The following is a 17,171-nucleotide window of genomic DNA, read 5'->3' on the forward strand; positions in this document are numbered from 1 at the left end:
CGGTCTTCCTTCCCTGCCTGCGTAGAGCTGTGCCTGGAATAAAGGATATGTACCTAGATGCTCCGCCTGCATCAGCCAGTGTGGAATGGGACGTCGAGGATTGCTTGGGAAAGCCTGGCTGCCCAAAGGCCGCGTGTGGTGGCTCCTCGACGGCGTGGGCGTTGGGTGCTACCGAGGCTTACTACCGGCCGCCAGCGGCCTCCCCGGGAGGTATTCATGGCCAGTGGAAGTTGAGCTGCCAGCTGTGCGTGTTGGCCCCGACATATGACTTGTGGTTAGACAGTCCGGCTTCTGGCCAAAGCGCTCCGGAGTATGCCAAGGCCCGACCACCTCTGCTGCCTGCGTCCTCGGGGAGTGCTTGTTTGGATTCCACACAACAGGCGGCGGGGCTCATAATCCATTGCATGTGTAGCTGTGTGGGAAGCGGGCTGCGGGAAAGTGGCACGTGGTTCCTGCACCTGCCCGCTGCAGTGCTGCAGTTGAGAGGTGGGGCACGAATGGCATGGCGCGGCCGCACGCCACAGCACGCCAGGTGCTTGCGCAGAACCCGTTGCCAGGCTGCACCGTGATAAGCAGCGAGCCAGCGACTATTATGCGCGAGATGTTGGGACTACAGAACGCTACCGGCCTACAGAGCCCGGTGTTTCTCAACACCACCCAAAACGGCACACCCGCTGCCAACTTAACATGACAGCACCAACAACTCTCCGGGCTGTCCGGCGTCCTGCCGAGTCGGGGGCCCTAGCCGGGGACCGCTGCTACCGCAGCTATTGTTGATCTCATGCACTAACCTTCAGGGGACCTGCTCATCAGTTTGCTCTACGTCTCCCCCATACTTGACCTCGCGTCCGCGACCATGGCCGGAGTTCGGCTTGGCGGGCTTTTGCCGGTCACAGTAACGCACGCCGCTCCATCACCGGGCGCCGATCAGGGGGTTGCGCCCCCCCCCCCAACACTGTTGCGTCTGCACGCCGTTCCCAAGCTGCCCCTCATTGACCTCCGCTCCCTCATCCTGGGGTGTGGGGCGTGGGTGTGGGGTGTCAGTGTGTGATTGATGACAACAGCTGCTGTGGTGACCTGGTCCAAAGTGGCAGAGGCCGCACCCCCATCTGGATGAAGAGCTGCCGGGAGTGAGGGCGCAACGCCACGGCTCTCTGGCAACGACAGACGCCGCGACAGACTACCGCACTGCCGGGCCGTCTGCGTTTTCTGCTGCTGCTGTTAGTGGTTCCGGGGCTCCTGCACGTGGCGGGTGGTGCGAGTGGGGTGGCAGCTGCGGCCGGCCTGACACTGCCTCAATGATGGGCGACGCAGCATGCCCAGCAGGCGTGCAGCCGCCACCGCCGCCACCGTCACCACCACCGCCGTCGTTAGGTGGCAAGCCCAGCTCAAGCCCGGGCCTCGGGGACGGCGGGGCCTCAGCGCCGCCGGCTGTAGGCGGCGTGATCCGGCGCCGCCGCCGCATGATGGCCTCTTGCGTTGCCGGCGGGTCCTGCAGGTGCTCCCATTGACCCAGACGGGGACTCGTGACCAGAGGCGCTGATGGGGAAGCTGTGCGTTCCGGCGGGTCGGGCGGGGCAGCAGCAGCCGACGCCGATGCCGCCGTGGGCGTCAGGCCGGAGAAAGAGAGCCCGCCGCCTGGGCCCTCCGGCCCTGCATGACTGCCAGCGGCTGTGGGCAGTGCCGCTGATGGCGTCTTGGCGCCGCCAACGCCCGCAGCTACTGGTCCCTTGGCTAGCACTGCCGGCGACGAGTTCACATCCCCGCAGCGTACCGCCAGCTCCACACCCCGCTGGACACCGCCCGGCTTCTTACTCGCGTCGCCACTGCCGACAACGCCAACGCCGCCAGCACCTGGGGCGCCTGCTTGCACAAGCTCCCTGCCTGCGGCCCAGCCGTACCTGGGGCCCTTGCCGCCGGCCCCGCGCGCTGCTGCAGCTCCCAGGCGGCGTGGTGATACCGGCGGCGGCGGGGGCGGCAGCACTCGCACCGACCGCGAGGGCTGCAGGTGCTCGTCCCCGTCCGCCACCTGCCACTGACCCTCAGTGGCGCTGCCGCCCGCACCCGTCAGCACACGCCGCAGCCACTGCGACAGCGACAACCCCTTGCCACCACCCGCATCCGCATCCCCAGCCGCCTCCCCGTCAGCGTTTGGCGGCGGGAAGTGGAAGGCTGCACGCCGGCTGCGGCGCTGCCGCGCCGCGCGCCGTGCGGCCACCGTCACGCCTACCAGCGCCAAAATAAGCAGACACGCTCCCACCGCGCCCACCGCGGCCCCCACCACGACGGCGCGGTTACCGCCGCCACCGCCACTCCCCTGGCTGCTGCTGCTGCCGCTGCTGTTGCTGTCACTGCTGCCGGTTGATGTGCTAGGAGCAGGAGAAGGAGCAGCGGAGGACGAGGGCGCTGAGACGGGGTCATGGTCCGGGTCTGAAGCGGCGACGCCAACACCGCCGCTCTGCTGGGGAGCGATGCCGGTGCTGGCGCCGGTGCTTTCCCCTGCTGCCACCACCATCCCACCAACTGCAGTGGATGCCGCGCTGCCAACCTGGCCGGTGCCGCCAGCAGCTGCGTTGGGACCAGCCGCCACAGCGCCACCGCCGTTGCTGCTACTACTGCTGGTGCCGCCGGCGCTGCTATCCCCGCCGCCGGCCACTAGCTCTGTTGCAATGTAGGGTGGAGGGAAGGGCAGCCCCAGGGACGCGAGCCTGTCGACCCAGGCTCCATTGCTACTGTCACGGGTGGTGGTGGTGGTGGTGGTGGTGGTGTTGCCAAAGGCGGCACGCAGTCGGGCCGCTGTGGCCGGGGGGTCGGGTGTGCGCACTGCGTAGACCACCTGGGCGAGCGAGGGTGAGGGACAGGCAGGGGCACGGCCGCACACAGTAGCAGCAGGGGCGCGGTGTGGACTCGGTGCGTGTGCACGTGCGTGCTGCTGCATCATCAGCTGGTGAGCGCCTGCGGTCACTACCGTTTGAGTGAGTGACGCATCAAGGTGCCGCGAAATGCAAGGCAACGTAACACGGTGCTTGTATATGTTGACTGTGCAATGGATTTCTCCAGGACGTACCAGCACGGATCCGGACACATTTCCGGCGGTGTTGGTCACTGCCGCCGCCGCCGCCACCTCCTGCTGCTGCGCCCGCCGCCTCCTGCTGCCAGGACTGGATCCCGAGCTGTCAGTTACAGCAACACCGGCGCCGTCCACACCAGCGGCGCCCATGGCGCCGAACGCGGCGATGTCTGCGTTGCTAGCGGTACCGGTGATGTCGGCGCTGTCGGGTGGCGGCGCGGGCACATCCACTGCCGCCAGCAGCTGCACGGCCGCCGCCGGCACACCCGCCACGTCAGCAAGGGCGGCGGCCAGCGGCGCGGCGAGGCGCTGGCGCACGTCAGTGCTGTTCATGCCTGTGGCCAGCGGGTGTTGACGCAGAGCAGGGGAGAGGGAGTGCGGCTGAGAAGAGATGGAGGTGAGAATGCAGGGGGCCCCTCAGCCGTTTGAGAGATTGTGAGAGCGGGAGCCAGCAATGCCATGGGGAAAGCTGGAATGCAGTGGTGTGGGTGCTTTAGCCACAGCTCTGACCAAACGCAATGCACATGACCGCACAGAATCGAACCACACGCGTGTCATAACACACTTACCCGCCAGCTCCATTCTGACCACCACCACACCCACGTCGCCTCCTCCGCTCCCGCTGTTACTGCCACCACTGCCGCTGCTACTGATGCTGCTGCTGCTGCAGGCGCTGCTGAAGTAGGTCTTCAGGGCGGCGGTGGCGGCGGCGCTGCCCTCGCCTGCCTCCAGCGCCAGGCGGCACAGGGGGTCGCCGGCGGCACACAGGCGGGTGCGGGCCAGAGCGCAGCTGGGCGAGAACGGGTCCTGCAGGCGTGTGATGCACGTGTGCATGTGTGCACGGTATGCATGCGCGCGTAAGTGCGTGCGCGTGTGCGTGCGTGCGTGTGTGTGTGTGTGTGTGTGTGTGTGTGTGTGTGTGTGTGTGTGTGTGTGTGTGTGTGTGTGTGTGTGTGCTTGCGAGGAAGCGGTATTCGGAGGTTCCATGCGGTTCCGGCAAACCTGAAGCCGTGTGAAGGGTGTTATTTAAGCTGGGCGGCCAGCTGTGTAGGGGCGGCCACCACTCCGTTATCCAGTGCCGGTACCTCTCCTTGCCTGCGCCAGTGTGCGCACTGCCACACTGGCTGTGCCCGCCGTGACTGGCCCATGCACAAGCAGGGGGCCGGGTGCCGCCGCCGCTGTCACTCCCTCCCTCTCTCCCTACCTGCTTACCTGTGCGCACTGGCAGAAGGACGGTGCAGCCAGGGCCCCTGGGAAGCACACCCGCCCCAGCTGGCCGTAGAGCCCTTGCAGCCGCGGACCACTCAGCCGCGGAGTGCCCGGGCGCGCAGTGGTGGTGGCGCTACCACTGATAATGCTGCTACTGCCGTTACTACTGATGCTGATGCTGCTACTGCTGCCGGCTACGCTGCCACTGCCGGTGCTAGTTCCGTTGCTGTCTTGCTGCAGTAGCGGAGCGGCGAGGGAGCAGAAGGGCTGCACAGAGCTGCCACCGCTACTATTGCCCTTGCTGATACTGCCATTGCCTGAGTTCACAGCGGACAAGGCAGCCGAAGCGCCATCGCTGCCAGCCAGCAACAGGCGGCTGCGGCTGCGGCGGCTGCGGCGGCGCACGCTGCTCTGCGGCAGCCCTTGCAGCCTGCTCAGCTCCTGCTGTGTCTGCAGTGTCTGCTGCCGCTGCTGCTGCTGCAGGCCCGCCATCACGGCCGCCGCCACGGCCTCTGTGCTGCTGCCGTCATCCAAGACGGGTGTGGCAGCAGCGGCGGTAGCGGCAGTACTTGGTGGCGCAGGTGTTTGCGGTGCTGACAGCGGCACCACGGCAGCACCGTCGGTGCCACCACCGCTACTGCCACCACCACTACTGCTGCTGTCACTGCTGCTGTCACTGCATGCGGCTGACACAGACGCTCGGCACTGCTCCGAGGCAAGGCCGAGGTAGGCACAGATGCAGGTGGCAGGGATGGGGCCTAGCTCCGACGCAGCCGCCGGCCCCTCCCCTGCTGACGGAGCTGCAGCAGCGGCACCCGTGCTGCCACTGCCACTGCCACTGCTGCTGTTGGTGCCCGGTGCAGACGGCGGGGTGGCCGCGGCAGCAGCATCAGACGGCGGCCGTGCTGGCGGCGCCCGGCCAGTTGAGATGGGCGGACACACACGCTGCAAACAGGCCGGGGTTGTGGCGGGTCTAAGTCATAACGCAGGGTTACACGCGTGGTGCCGTGCGTTTCCTTGTGGCTAGAGTGCTAACCCAGGATCAACCCACCTGGGCGTACGATGCCAGGAGCTGAGCAAACGTGGCGCCTGCGGCAGTAGCAGCAGTGGCGGCAGTGGCGGCGGATGCGGACTCGCACAGTAGGCTGCCGGGCGCCAGGCGGCACAGCAGCTCGCCGGCGGCGGCGCAGTCGGCGGCGGCGGTGGCGGTGTTGGGACGGGCGCATGCGCAGATGGGACTCCTGTGCGGCGGGTAAGGGGAGCGGGGGCTCGCACGTCGACGGTGGTTGTGTCTGTGTGTGTCCCTTCGCCTCTATGCTTCGTCCGCGTTCCGCATAGTGTGCTTTCGGACAAACATGTGCATCCGCTTTGCCATAGCGCCGCAGCATTCCACAACATCACACAGCATCACACCGCCCGCCGGACCAGTGGGCGCTATGGTGCACGCACCCGCCACGCACAGCAGCTGCATGCTGGCCACTCGGCCGCAGGGGCCTCACCGGAACTGTGATGCTGCGGTCCACGCAGGCCAGCTGACCGGCCAGATGCCACCAGCTCCGCCACCACCTCCACCTGTGCCGCCACCATCGCCCGCGGGTGCAGGTAGCACGGCTGTCTGGGCCTGCAAGGAGACGACAGCGGGGACCGGCCGCAAGGGACCTATTAGGGGACAGGCTAAGGCTGGGTGACCAAGGGGAGAGGTGTTCTGGTAGGTGCGTCCTCAGGCCGTGGCAATGCTGGGCAATGCAAGCGAAAGGCGAGCTGCTCTCTCACGCACGGAGCCGCTTGCAAGTGCTTGGGATGGAGACCTCACATGGGCAGCTGCGGCTTGAGCGCTGCCGGCAGCGGGGGCCGCGGAGGCACGGAATGTCAGGCAGCCGAGCAGTAGCAGTAGCTGCAGCAGTAGCAGCAGCGGGGCCGCAGCCCCCAGGTCGCCGGGATGGCGCCGCGCTTGCTGCTGTGCGCACGCATCAGTTCCGGTTCCAGGGCAGTGGCGACAGGGGCGCGCTGGCTGGGCCGCCATCCGCGGCTGGGGGCGCGCGCGGGACCGCGCCGGCAGGACTTGCAAGAGACAGTACGAAGGCTGGTCAGGGTGGGTCGGGAGGTTGAGGGACCTGCTGTGTCTGTGGGGACCGCGCCGCAGGAGGGAAGTGGGCGTCTGGTGGAGGGGTTGGGAGACCTGCTGCCAGACCTGCGTTTGTGGGGGCGAATATTAAGGAAACGCCCAAGCGGTTAAAGAGGATTGCTGTAAAAGGCAAAAGTGGTTTCGGTACACAGGATTATGGGACAGAACCGAAACACCTGCCAGCGGTCTCGGTCAGACCAAACTGCCGGCACGTCACGCCCATCACAAATCGGCTCCAGCTCAGGGCTTCCGACCCTTGTTTCCTACTTTGTTATTCATCCATAATCGCTCCACACAAGACATCATCAACATTTTCCTCAAGCCATGGAGTCCAGCCCCGTCAAGATCATCAGCGGCGCGGCCACCGGCGCCGCGCACAAGCTCGCGCCGGCCGGCACCGGCACCGGCGCGGCCGCCGGCACTAGCGGCGGCAAGACCGCGGCGCCGCCCAGCTGCGGCCACCCGGCCAAGCACATGGACGCCTGCATTGAGGCCTGTCGCAACTGCGAGCGCGTCTGCCTGGATACCATCCCGCACTGCCTGGGCAAGGGTAGGTGGCGGAACCGGCGGTCGGAACCCGTAGGAACGGTGGTTTTAAGGCGAGCAGGCGCAAGACACGAGCGCAGAGGGTATGGAAGTGACCAGCAAGGAGGGGTTTTAGACAGGCTGGCTGCAGCGCAGACGCGGAGGCGGGGCCCGTGGGTCACAGCCCTCTCGCTGTGTCGGCCCTGCGCCACGTGCCAGCTCTGACTGGCCCCCCGCAATCCCTGCAACCGCCCTGCCGACACCGGCCTGCCGCAGGCGGCCACCACGCCCGGGCTGACCACATCATGCTGCTCATGGTGAGCGTCTGTGTAGCTTTGGGCCGTTCCTTGGTGGCATTGACTGCGGGAGGGGGGATAGCACATAGAAGGGGGGGTTGTAGATACCAGCTCAAACTAAACCAAACCCAATGCAATAGAGCTAGGGGGGTAGCAGTTTAAGGAGTTGGCTGAAGGCCGAGTGTGGGCTCAACGTGTGTTTTGCCACCCGCCGATCGCCCGCCAATGCGCCACTGCCAGCCGACCTGCCCGCCTTCTGCCCCAACCCCCTCGCACAGAACTGTGCGGCCATATGCGCCACCTCCGCTCGCTTCATGATTTCCGGCAGCCACCTGCACGTGTACACCTGCGCCGCATGCAAGGAGGCGAGTGGCGGTGCAGGGGGTATGGCTGCGCAGGTTGCGCAGGGTGGCGGGGCGGGGCGGGGTGCCACGTATGGTACGGCTCAGCAGCGATTGGGTCGGGGCTCAGGGCGGCAAGGCGGCGGTTCGCGCGTGACGCGCGTACCACAGGTCCTAGGTCCTGGGGCCGGAGGGGATTACCGGGTGGGCTAAGCTGGCCCGCCCCCGGGCCTCAGTCTCAGTCTCTGCCGCAACCGAGCTGTGCACGTTGCCAAACACCGCGCAAGACTCCACCCCACCCGCACCCCACCTGCACCCCAACCCCCACCCCAACGCGGGCAGGTGTGTGCGGCGTGTGCGGACGACTGCGCGGGCATGCTGGCGGGCGGCGAGGGCGCGGACGACCCCATGGTTCGGTGCGTGGCCGCGTGCCGCGACTGCGCCACCTCGTGCGCCGACATGGCCTGCGCCCGCGCCTGAGTCATGAGACGGAGGAGGAGCCGAGGAGCAGGGCCGCATGAGGGGGGGCGGAGCAGCGGAGCGGAGGGGGCTGATGCCGAGGTAGGGCGCTGGGGCGACGGCGGGAGGCGGTTGATTGTTCGTGTTGATGCAAAGGCAAAGGGCGTTCATGCTGTTGATATTGTGTTGGGTTCTAGATTGCTTGCAGCATACAAGTGCTTATGCAACCTTGGCGCGTGTATGTGCTGCCAAGCATACCGGCAATACGGTATGTAGTGCCAGGCACGCAGTTGCGGGGTCCTATGAATCGGGAGGCTTCAACGTCGCCCTGGCTGTGGCCAGGGGAGCGCGTGCACGCAAACTGGTACATACATCACGTCAAAATGTAAAGTCTATGCATTGTGTTCCTGGCCACAGTGAAAAACAGGTCGCAAACGGCTTCAATGAACCCCACATAGCGGGCGTCAGGTCACAAGCGGCTGTCACCTTGTGCCACGAACATACTTAAAAAGCCCCTGCTCGACAGGAGGCATTTGTATGGCTGGGATATAAGAGCTCGTCTTCGCTTGCACGCCGGCTCGGAGCGAGTCTAGAATAAGCGGGGGGGGGGGGGGGTCGGGACGGCCAGCAACTGCGTGCTCGGGGCCAAACACACGCTTGCCCGACCTCGCCAGCAGTAATGCACTGGAAAATAGACATTATCTTACGCATCGTAAAGATACAAGCGGCACGCGGAAGCTCGCAAGGACGACGAGTTCCATGCATGGGCCATTTTGGACTGGTTAAGGCGGCAGCGTTCCCTTGTCCCTCCCTTTTTCCTCAGCGTAAGCCGGAACAGAAGGCACCATGGTGAAGTTCCTGAAGGTGAGCAAAGGCTAAATTCTTTGCGCTCGGCGCCCTGGCGGCCGTTCTTCGGCGGCCCTGACACTCTGTTGCTCGCTTGTCCTCGCAGCCTGGGAAGGTTGTCATCCTTCTGTCCGGCCGCTATGCCGGCAAGAAGGCCGTGATTGTGGCCAACAAGGACGACGGCTCGTCGGTGCGGCCATATGGCCATGCCACCGTCGTGGGCCTGGCCAAGGAGCCCCGGAAGGTGAGTCGCTCACTATACGCTAGCTACTTACCAGGAATGCGGGAGGGGCGACTGCGCGGTAAGGGTGCCAACCATGGACTTGTCGGCTGATGCCGCCGGCCGCCCGTTTGCGTGCACTGCTTCGGACAGGTCATCAAGAAGATTAGCCAGAAGAAGCAGGCTCGTCGCTCGAGCATCAAGGTGCGCAGCTCGTTGGGTTTGGGCTTGGGCTGGGCATACATCGGAAGCAGGGAGCCGGTTGCTTCGGGTGGCTCTGGCAGGAAAAGCAGCAGATCAGCACAACGAAGCAGCAGCAGGCGCGGTATTTGGTTTCACGGCGGCTGAGGCATCGGACCGCGGGCTGGTACCTGGCCAGACGGGTCCCCCAAGTGGGCAGCAACCGTGCGCGCGGACGGGGGACAACACAGCAGCCGCGCCCACAACCTGGAGCTGCACGCATGGAGCTGGAGTTCGCTGCCGGCGTCAGGCGTGCGGCAAAGACGCGGGGAAAGAGGGCAGGAACCGGGCAAGGGGACTCCAGGCTGCCCTCGCAGCGCCTTTGCGTAACCAAGGGCGGCACATGAGGGGGCGCTGGAGCGAACAGGCGGGAGCTTCGAATGCAGCGGCAGCTGCTGAGTGCACGGCAGGCTCTAGGTGGCTTGTTGCGCCGCTATCTCGCGGCAGCTATTCCGGCGGCCAGCCGAACCGCAGCACAGCTATGGCGCTGGAGCGGCCTGTGCCACCTGTGCGCGCACATGCAGCGACCCCACGGACCCAGCCCGCGCCCGCGAATGGCGGCATGAGTGGGCCTTCGCCACAGCAGCCCAGCGCAGCAGCAACTCGGGGTCCAGCAGCAGCACGAAGTGCGCGCATGTGGTGGTATCCAGCGCCGGCGAGCTCACAGCCGCGGGCGGGGCGAAGATGACGGATTCAGCAGCGTAGCGCATGCGGCATTGCAGCCCAAAGCTACACAGTCGTACGCCCGCATAAGCGGAACGGGGAGGTGGTCGTACACGCGTACGCTGCGGAACTCAGGCAGCTGTGCTGCTCGCTCCGCCCTTGCAGAGTGTGTGTGTGTGGGGGGGGGGGCCAGTTTCGCAGCCGTGGCCGCAGCCCATCGCCGCTCGCTGTGCGCCACTGCGCCCCATGCACGCCCCACACACCCCTCAAGCTAGCACCCTGCCACAACCGCGGCTCCGGTCCCGTTTCTCTCCTCCCCGACGCAGACTTTCGTCAAGACCGTCAACTACCAGCACATCATGCCCACCCGCTACACCCTGGACGTGGACCTGAAGGCCGTCGTGGCCCCCGAGGCCATTGAGTCCGCCGCCAAGAAGACGGACGCCCGCAAGGTGCGAGGCAGCTCAGTGCTAAAAGGGCGGGCGGGAGGTGGGGGCTTGTATGGGGGCTCGCGGGCCGCAGGAGGCAGCGGGAGATGGGGAGCAGTATGATTAACTTTGATGCCCAGTTGGGAACGACGGCTTTGTGGGCGGTTGGATTGTCCCGGGCCGGGGACGGCAGCTTGACCGGCGGAGCTGCCTGGCGGTACCGGCAGCGCTTGGTCATCGGCAGGGGCCCATTAGGGCCTACGAGCGCGGGCTGAGGCAGGCGACGCGGCAAGGAGCTGCAGCTATCCGTCTGGAGCCCAGCCGCGCAGTGGAAAAACACGAAAGAAGTGCTGGCGTGTGGTGGGGCAGCGCGCAGGCAGCAAGAAGGCAGCAAGAAGGCGTGCCGCATGGGCGCCTACGCCGACGCGTGCAGTTGCGGAGGCGCTGGAGTGAGCGCAGCTTTGGACTGGAGCTCTGAGCGGCGGCGGGGGGGAGGGCTGCATCAGCACAACCGGACAGCGAGGCGCCGCAATGCCAACGACAACTCAGGATACCAGCAGCAGGGGCAGTGGCACCTGTGGGCATGGATTGGCTGGGCAGCCGGGCTTGAATTGCTGACCTCGCAGCAGCGCCAGCTGGGGGCGGCCGCTGGAGGTGCCTTGCGTGCTGTGTACGCGGCGGCATTCAAGTATGGCAGCCTCGCAGTCTACAGCAGGCGGGCGGGCCCTCAGGCGAGCAGCAGGCCCGTGCGGCCAGTTGCCGTAGCGCCAGCAGCGGCCGCAACAGCAGCCGCAGCCGTCACAGTCGTGATGGTGTTGTATTGGTGCCGTGCAGGGGTTCCATCACCCAGCCAATGAAGTAAACATGTGGAGGGGCCTCTGACCTTGCTCGCGCCCTCTTCGGCTGTGTTTCTTTCTGCAACTACAGGAGTGCAAGAAGCTGCTGGAGGAGAAGTTCAAGTCGGGCAAGAACCGGTGAGTCGTTGTCAAGATTGGGTTGGTGTGGAATGGCGGTCGGCAGGACTTGCACACGGGGGGCAGGCGGTGGGAGCGTGTTAGTGTGTGATGGGAGTAGGCGGTACTGGAGCAGGCTCTGTGGCAGTAGGTGGGCCCGGTCGCTTCTATGGTGGGCGGGTCTAGTTGGTTTGGGTTAGCTGGGGGCCGCAGTACAGTGCAGCTGCGTGTACTGCGGACGGTCGCGACTGAACAACGCCTGCCGGGGTTTGTTGCCGGGTTTACTGATTACCATTCTCCCCTTCGCCCCCCGCGCCACAGGTGGTTCTTCAGCAAGCTCCGCTTCTAAGCGTGTCGCACGATGCACTGTGCGGGGCGTGTCGCGTGTTGTGACTTGTAACGGCTGATGAGGCTCTCCGACCGGCCCGTCCTGCACCCCGCTCCTTTCGTAACAGCCCCACTGCGCAGCCCCCGTAACGGTGTGAGGATAGTGAGGCAGTTCAGCACGGCGTGCGCAGTGCCGCAGTTACCGACTCGTCGGCAAGAAGCCATTGGTGACGCCTTCTTTATACCAGGGGGGCACCAGCCCGGGGGGGTCAGCTGTGTGGAATAGAGCTCTGTCGCTGCGGTGTATGAAGGTTGCCCGGTGGTGCTGCTGGACAATCGAAGCGTCCTGCTAAAGAGAGTATCTAGTTGTTAGTGCGCCTGTCCCTGCGCCTTGCGCCATTCTCCACGACAGCCGGATCGGGAGCAGATGGGAGATCTTGTGAACGGGCCGGGCGGCGGGCCGGGGCCGGCGGAGGGGCGCCTTTTAACAGTGCCCTTGGGCATGCGCAGCGGCCGCTGACGCACTTATAACTGCCTGTCGCTGACCACTGCGCGTGGCCCATCCACTCAGAACAGTACACCGCACGGGTGAATGCGCCGCCCAGCCACTCAGCTAGGCTCCCGCACGCGGCCGGAGCGCGGGGGCAGTGAGGCACGCTGAGATGCGAGAGGCTTTGCAGCAGCACGCTGTGCGCCTCACCAGGCTCTCGCGGCCCCTTGCGTATCCTGCCGCGTCAAGCCTCCAGTCCTGCTCATAAGCCACGACAGCCACGCCCATTCGCTTGCATCTGCTGAGCTCCGCGCCTGGCACTAAGCGCCGTCCGAACAGTGGACTTTAGATAGCGGATTAGCGAGCCAGTAAGAACGCAACGCCTCTCGCGCCAGTGACTGCGCGGCCGAGACACCCCCTCTCCCCCGAGTCCCATTGCCCTCCCGGCCTGTCCCATCGCACACGCCCTCCCGGCCTCCCCCTGGTGACTGTTGGGGCTATCCGGAAGGGCCAAGGGGTGCCAGCCAGGGAGTTCCCTGACCTGGATGCTGCTGGTCCTGCCCGCCGTCCGCCTAAACCCTCCTGCCAGCCAGGGGTGAGCCTGCGCCGGACTGCACCCATTCCTCACGTCCCCGCTGGCGTCAGATGGCCGCACAGCAGGAGGGGGCGCGGCCTGTGTTGCCCCTGGGAAAAAGCTTGATGGGTTGCAACCGGGTCGGTCATTACACCTGCCACGATGTGGGTCACAAAATGTATGGACGGCCGCGGGCTAGGGTGTGCCCCGATCGTCCATCCGCTCTAATAAATGGCTACATAATGCAGCACAACCCTCGAAGCACTGCTCTAGCAAGCGGTGGACTGCAGCTGCACCCTGTGACTTCTGAGCAACTGCACGGCACACTCGCCTGCGGACTCCTACCGCCGACACGCTTTGCTTCCGCCTTCTCTCGCACACACAGGGCAATGCAGCAACATCTTCTTATGCCTCTGTTCTCATGTCCACATTCCTCCGGCCTTCGACAGCCGCGCAATCCGGTTGCCACACCCACAACATTCAGCACACGAGGGCGCAACCGCAACTGGGGGTGCGCTCAAACGTTTATCAACACACGGGCACAGACGAGACACACCACATCAAGCACACACGCACCACACGCGCACCAACTGCGGCCGCATCATAACAGCCGCGCATGACATTCTTCAAGAGGGACAGCCCCCGCCGCATCAGCGCCCTCCAAAATCTCAAAACACGGGCTGGGGTCAAGGAAGGTCATTAGCATTACTGCGAGAAACGAAGCCCGCAACATCGGTGGCCCTTCCGCATCTTTGCTTCAGACACGCTGACCCCGCGAGGCCAGGCTCGCGTGCTGCCTCTGTCGCCGGGCCATACTATAATAAAATGATATACAGCTTTTTTGTTGTCTCTCTGGTTGTCACTTCCGCTGGGGCCCCCACTCACTGTCAGCACCTGCCAGCTAGTCCCGAGTCAATGACAGTCGTCTGGGCTCGGTGGCGGCAGAGGAGTCTCTCGCACCAGGAATCCGCCTGGACGCCGGTTAAGCCTGGTGCGGTGCACACCACCCCCCACCTACCCACCCTACCCCACCCCATATCTCATCCAGCTCTGGCAACGCCGCTGCAGGCGCCTTCCTCGCGCCGTGGCGCGGCGGCGACCCATGCAACGCACCGCCGCCAGGCCTGTGTCTGGGGCTGCCGCGCCCAGCTGCGGGAGCTCCAGCGCGGTCGCCTCCCCCCCATTGCCTTACAAAGCTCACGGCACCAGGCGGTGGCTTTACAGGGCCACCTCGCGGTTGAACACCCAGCTGAAGGGCGCGTGCACGACCTTGCCCTTCTTCCGGCGGGCTGCGGGAAGGAACACGGCAGAGGGGAGAGGTCAATGAGAGTGCTGCGCCCAGCGACACGACGGGCATTTCAGATACCGGTACACAGCTCCCTGTGCTTCCCGCTCTCCCCACCAGCCCCCAAGAGTCTTTCCGCCACATCATCAGCATGGTTCCCCCAAACGCCGTCGTCCACCACCACAGCTATTCCTTACAATCTCCTTCCTCCATCCTCCCTGCGCTCTTTGCTAACCCCCTACCCCCCCCTTTGCCCCCTACCCCTCCCCCCTCCCCCTCCTGCGCACCGGTGGCCTTCTCCGCCAGCTTGCGGATGCGGTCGGGCAGCTTGATGACGTACTCCTGCATGGCGGCGGCGTCGCCGTTGAGGCCGGTCAGGTTCTTGACGTTCCAGCGGCCCACCAGGTGCTCCATGATGTCAGCGTAGTCCATGGCGGTGTAGGTGCCCGTGTTCTCAGCCACAGCGGAGAAGTCCTGTGGGGCGTGGGAGGCGTGGAGGCGGGGGTGGGGAGTCAGGATGTTGTTGGGCGACGTGGGGTGGGTAGGTCAGGTGAGGAGGGGGTGAGGGGTCAGGGGGGCGCGCACGTGCCCGTGTGTCTTGAGTGCGCGAGCAGGTATGAAAGATCAAGCTCAGAAACTGGGCTCAGGACTCGGGCACTGCCGCAACGCCGTGTCCAGCTTACACCTTCAGTCCCTCCTGACTGACCCGCCTCCTGTCCCGCCCCGCCCCACGCCCTCCGGCCGGGACCCACCGCGAACAGGTTGCGGCCGGTGTTGGCGTGGTGCACGTTGTCGTTCATGAGGTGGGCGGGCATCACGATCTGCTTCTTCATCATGTCGCCGAACGCAATCATGGCGCCGCTGGGGTCGCGCTCAAACAGGCCGTCCATGATCTGCGCATGGGAGTTGGAGGTGTGCAGTGCGAGGTTAGCAGCTGTAGAGTATAGGACGGGCGCACGGGTTTGCAGCGCTTATGTTGGGAACTTGACGGGCCCCGGAGCAGCAGACCATGTGCCAGAGCATGCCTCGCTTGCAGCCGCTCCCCCCCCCCCGGGGCGGCAAACGATCACGTCATGCATGGGGGCATGCGCCTGTGGAGCCACCGGCACCCACCTTGCAGTAGGCGATCTCGTGGCGGCCCTCGTCCGAGGCGATGGAGCCGCAGATCTTGGCCAGCACGTCGTCGCCGTGCTCCAGAGCGTGGCGGGCGGTGTTGCCGTGGGACACCTGGAACAGGGCGGGGATGAGGGGCGGTGCGGTTTGGAGGGTGGGGATGGGATGGGGTTGGGGATGGAGCGTTACGGTGTGTGGCCCCCAAGGCTTTGCTCAAATTGCACCCGGTGATGCTGAGTTGTGACCCATAGCAGCCAGCAGCTTGCGCAACAGCCGTCCTTGCTCCGATGCATTTAGCGCTGTCGTCCGCTGCTGGCAGGCTGCTCCTTGACACCTCCCACCCTTCGCCTCCCTTGTGCGCCCTTTCATCTCCCCCTCCTGACCCCGAACCCCAGCCCAGCCCCTCACCTTGGTGGCGCGCTCCTGGAAGGAGGTGTAGCAGAAGCCCAGGTAGGGGTTGTTCTCGGTCTTGGGGTCCATGCCGGAGCCAATCAGGTTCTGCACGGTCACCTCCACCGCCTTCATGTTGACGCGGCCAGTCAGGTACATGTAGCGGTTCATGACGTCGCCGTGGCGGTTCTCCTCGGCGGTCCACTCGCGCGTCCACTTGGCCCAGGGGGTCTGGCTGGCGCCGGTCTCATCGCGAACGCCGTCCAGGGTGTTGAGCATGGTCATGTAGGTGGGCAGCGCCTCCTCGGTGATCATGTCGCCGGTGAAGACCACCAGGTAGTCATCGGGCAGGTTGGCAGCGCGCTTGCGCAGCTCGCGCACCTGTAGGTTATAAAGCAACACAGCGTGAGCAGAGGTGCATACGTGTCAGGGTCTGTTCGCTGCTGCTAAGCTGCAACCCAAGCGGCGAACGTGTCCGGTCCTCGGGCACGCCCGCCGCCCGGGTGACGGGGAAGGATGGATGCTCTCACCTTGTCCAGGAAGTCGGGGTCCTCCGAGGGCGGCAGGAAGTCGGCGGGCTGCCAGCACTTCTCCACGGGCTTCAGCAGAGGCACCACCTGCGCGACGTCGGGTGGAACAGGTAAGAGACACACGCTACGTAAGACCGATGTGTACCGCCTACATCCATGTCACCGCCCCTTTCAGCCCAGTCGGGCTTGACTCGGGCACACGCTCGGCGAGTGGAGCACACGAGAGATATCTGAGATGTATTGAAGCTTACCTGGCTCTGCAGGTAGCCGTCCTCCAGGCTGCGCACCACATCCAGGCGCTCAGCCGTGATGCTGTGCAGCACCTGACCATTCATGATGATCGGGCCCTGGACGTGAGGAACATACTGCGAAGCAGTGGCCGGCTGTTGGGGAGCCGAGGCAACCGCCTGCGCGCGGACGACGCAAGCCTTGCGCGAGGCCCTGTTGGCGTTAAGGGCGCCTGCAAGCAGCAGTTGCGAGCCCGCATCAAGCTTAGATCACCAGCGCGCAATTCAACATATGCAGGTGGCGTAGTAACGCATAGCGCGACTGCACGCAGAAGCACTGCAGAGCATCGCGTCCTCAAGCCTGGCCAGTCCGCGCTTAGGCGGTTGCCGCAGCTGGCGCGACAATTGAGCCACCAATTCAAACCCAATTATGTCAACGCGACCCTCCCGCCCACTAAACGCCTGCCCAACAAGACTTCGCCACGCAAGCGTTGCTGGCCGGGCTCCATACGCTGGAGACGCGTAAGGCCTGCTTACCCTTGCGCTGCATCGCCTGCTGGCCCAGAGCCATTTTGAGCGTTTAAGAAGGCTGGGAAAGGGAGGTCCGAGCCCAGGCAAAGCGTTGATAGCGCAGGCCGCTGTGCTGACAAAGAGCACAGGTATTTAAAAGCTGCGGAGTGCAACGAAATACAAGTGTTGATACCGGCTACAATGAACCGAACATTCAGCTTCGGCGCCTTCAGAAGCGCTCGGAAGCCCGCTCCCCATGCAGCGCATGAATTTTGGTACATGTCCCGTCCGGCCCTGGCCCCTGGGTGTCCTTTATCACGTCGCATTAGGTAAGGGCCCAGGCGCGCTCA

At 65.1% G+C, this 17,171-nt stretch overlaps 4 protein-coding genes across 5 annotated transcripts; 2 read left to right on the plus strand and 2 right to left on the minus strand.

Moving 5' to 3' along the window:
* Positions 1 to 593: 593 nt before the first annotated feature.
* Positions 594 to 5,939, minus strand: CHLRE_17g701551v5 (uncharacterized protein). Its single transcript, XM_043071923.1, has 7 exons — positions 5,779 to 5,939; positions 5,331 to 5,368; positions 4,283 to 5,224; positions 3,640 to 3,877; positions 3,068 to 3,405; positions 1,285 to 2,836; positions 594 to 1,012 (listed from the first exon to the last, which is right to left on the minus strand). Exons 1-7 carry the CDS (start codon positions 5,864 to 5,866, stop codon positions 1,008 to 1,010), a joined length of 3,201 nt encoding a protein of 1,066 aa, XP_042914382.1. The 5' UTR covers positions 5,867 to 5,939; the 3' UTR covers positions 594 to 1,007.
* Positions 5,940 to 6,539: 600 nt separating this feature from the next.
* Positions 6,540 to 8,426, plus strand: CHLRE_17g701600v5 (uncharacterized protein). Its single transcript, XM_043071924.1, has 4 exons — positions 6,540 to 6,954; positions 7,206 to 7,246; positions 7,504 to 7,590; positions 7,909 to 8,426. The coding sequence occupies exons 1-4, from the start codon at positions 6,729 to 6,731 to the stop codon at positions 8,044 to 8,046; spliced, it is 492 nt and encodes a 163-aa protein (XP_042914383.1). The 5' UTR covers positions 6,540 to 6,728; the 3' UTR covers positions 8,047 to 8,426.
* Positions 8,427 to 8,539: 113 nt separating this feature from the next.
* CHLRE_17g701650v5 (ribosomal protein L27) lies at positions 8,540 to 12,245 on the plus strand. Its single transcript, XM_001691710.2, has 6 exons — positions 8,540 to 8,889; positions 8,978 to 9,115; positions 9,245 to 9,295; positions 10,321 to 10,446; positions 11,350 to 11,396; positions 11,697 to 12,245. Exons 1-6 carry the CDS (start codon positions 8,872 to 8,874, stop codon positions 11,722 to 11,724), a joined length of 408 nt encoding a protein of 135 aa, XP_001691762.1. The 5' UTR covers positions 8,540 to 8,871; the 3' UTR covers positions 11,725 to 12,245.
* A 655-nt stretch (positions 12,246 to 12,900) lies between these two features.
* Positions 12,901 to 17,129, minus strand: CHLRE_17g701700v5 (uncharacterized protein). 2 transcript variants are annotated; one of them, XM_043071925.1, is made up of 8 exons: positions 16,849 to 17,129; positions 16,336 to 16,544; positions 16,085 to 16,171; positions 15,573 to 15,935; positions 15,165 to 15,278; positions 14,804 to 14,944; positions 14,339 to 14,525; positions 12,901 to 14,055 (listed from the first exon to the last, which is right to left on the minus strand). In XM_043071925.1, exons 1-8 carry the CDS (start codon positions 16,880 to 16,882, stop codon positions 13,985 to 13,987), a joined length of 1,206 nt encoding a protein of 401 aa, XP_042914384.1. In that variant the 5' UTR covers positions 16,883 to 17,129; the 3' UTR covers positions 12,901 to 13,984. The 2 variants fall into 2 exon arrangements, with proteins under 2 accessions (XP_042914384.1, XP_001691597.1); XM_001691545.2 differs by having other exon boundaries at positions 16,849 to 17,012.
* Between the last annotated feature and the right edge of the window lie 42 nt (positions 17,130 to 17,171).

Source organism: Chlamydomonas reinhardtii, chromosome 17 (assembly GCF_000002595.2).
Source record: "Chlamydomonas reinhardtii strain CC-503 cw92 mt+ chromosome 17, whole genome shotgun sequence".
Lineage (NCBI taxonomy): Eukaryota > Viridiplantae > Chlorophyta > Chlorophyceae > Chlamydomonadales > Chlamydomonadaceae > Chlamydomonas > Chlamydomonas reinhardtii.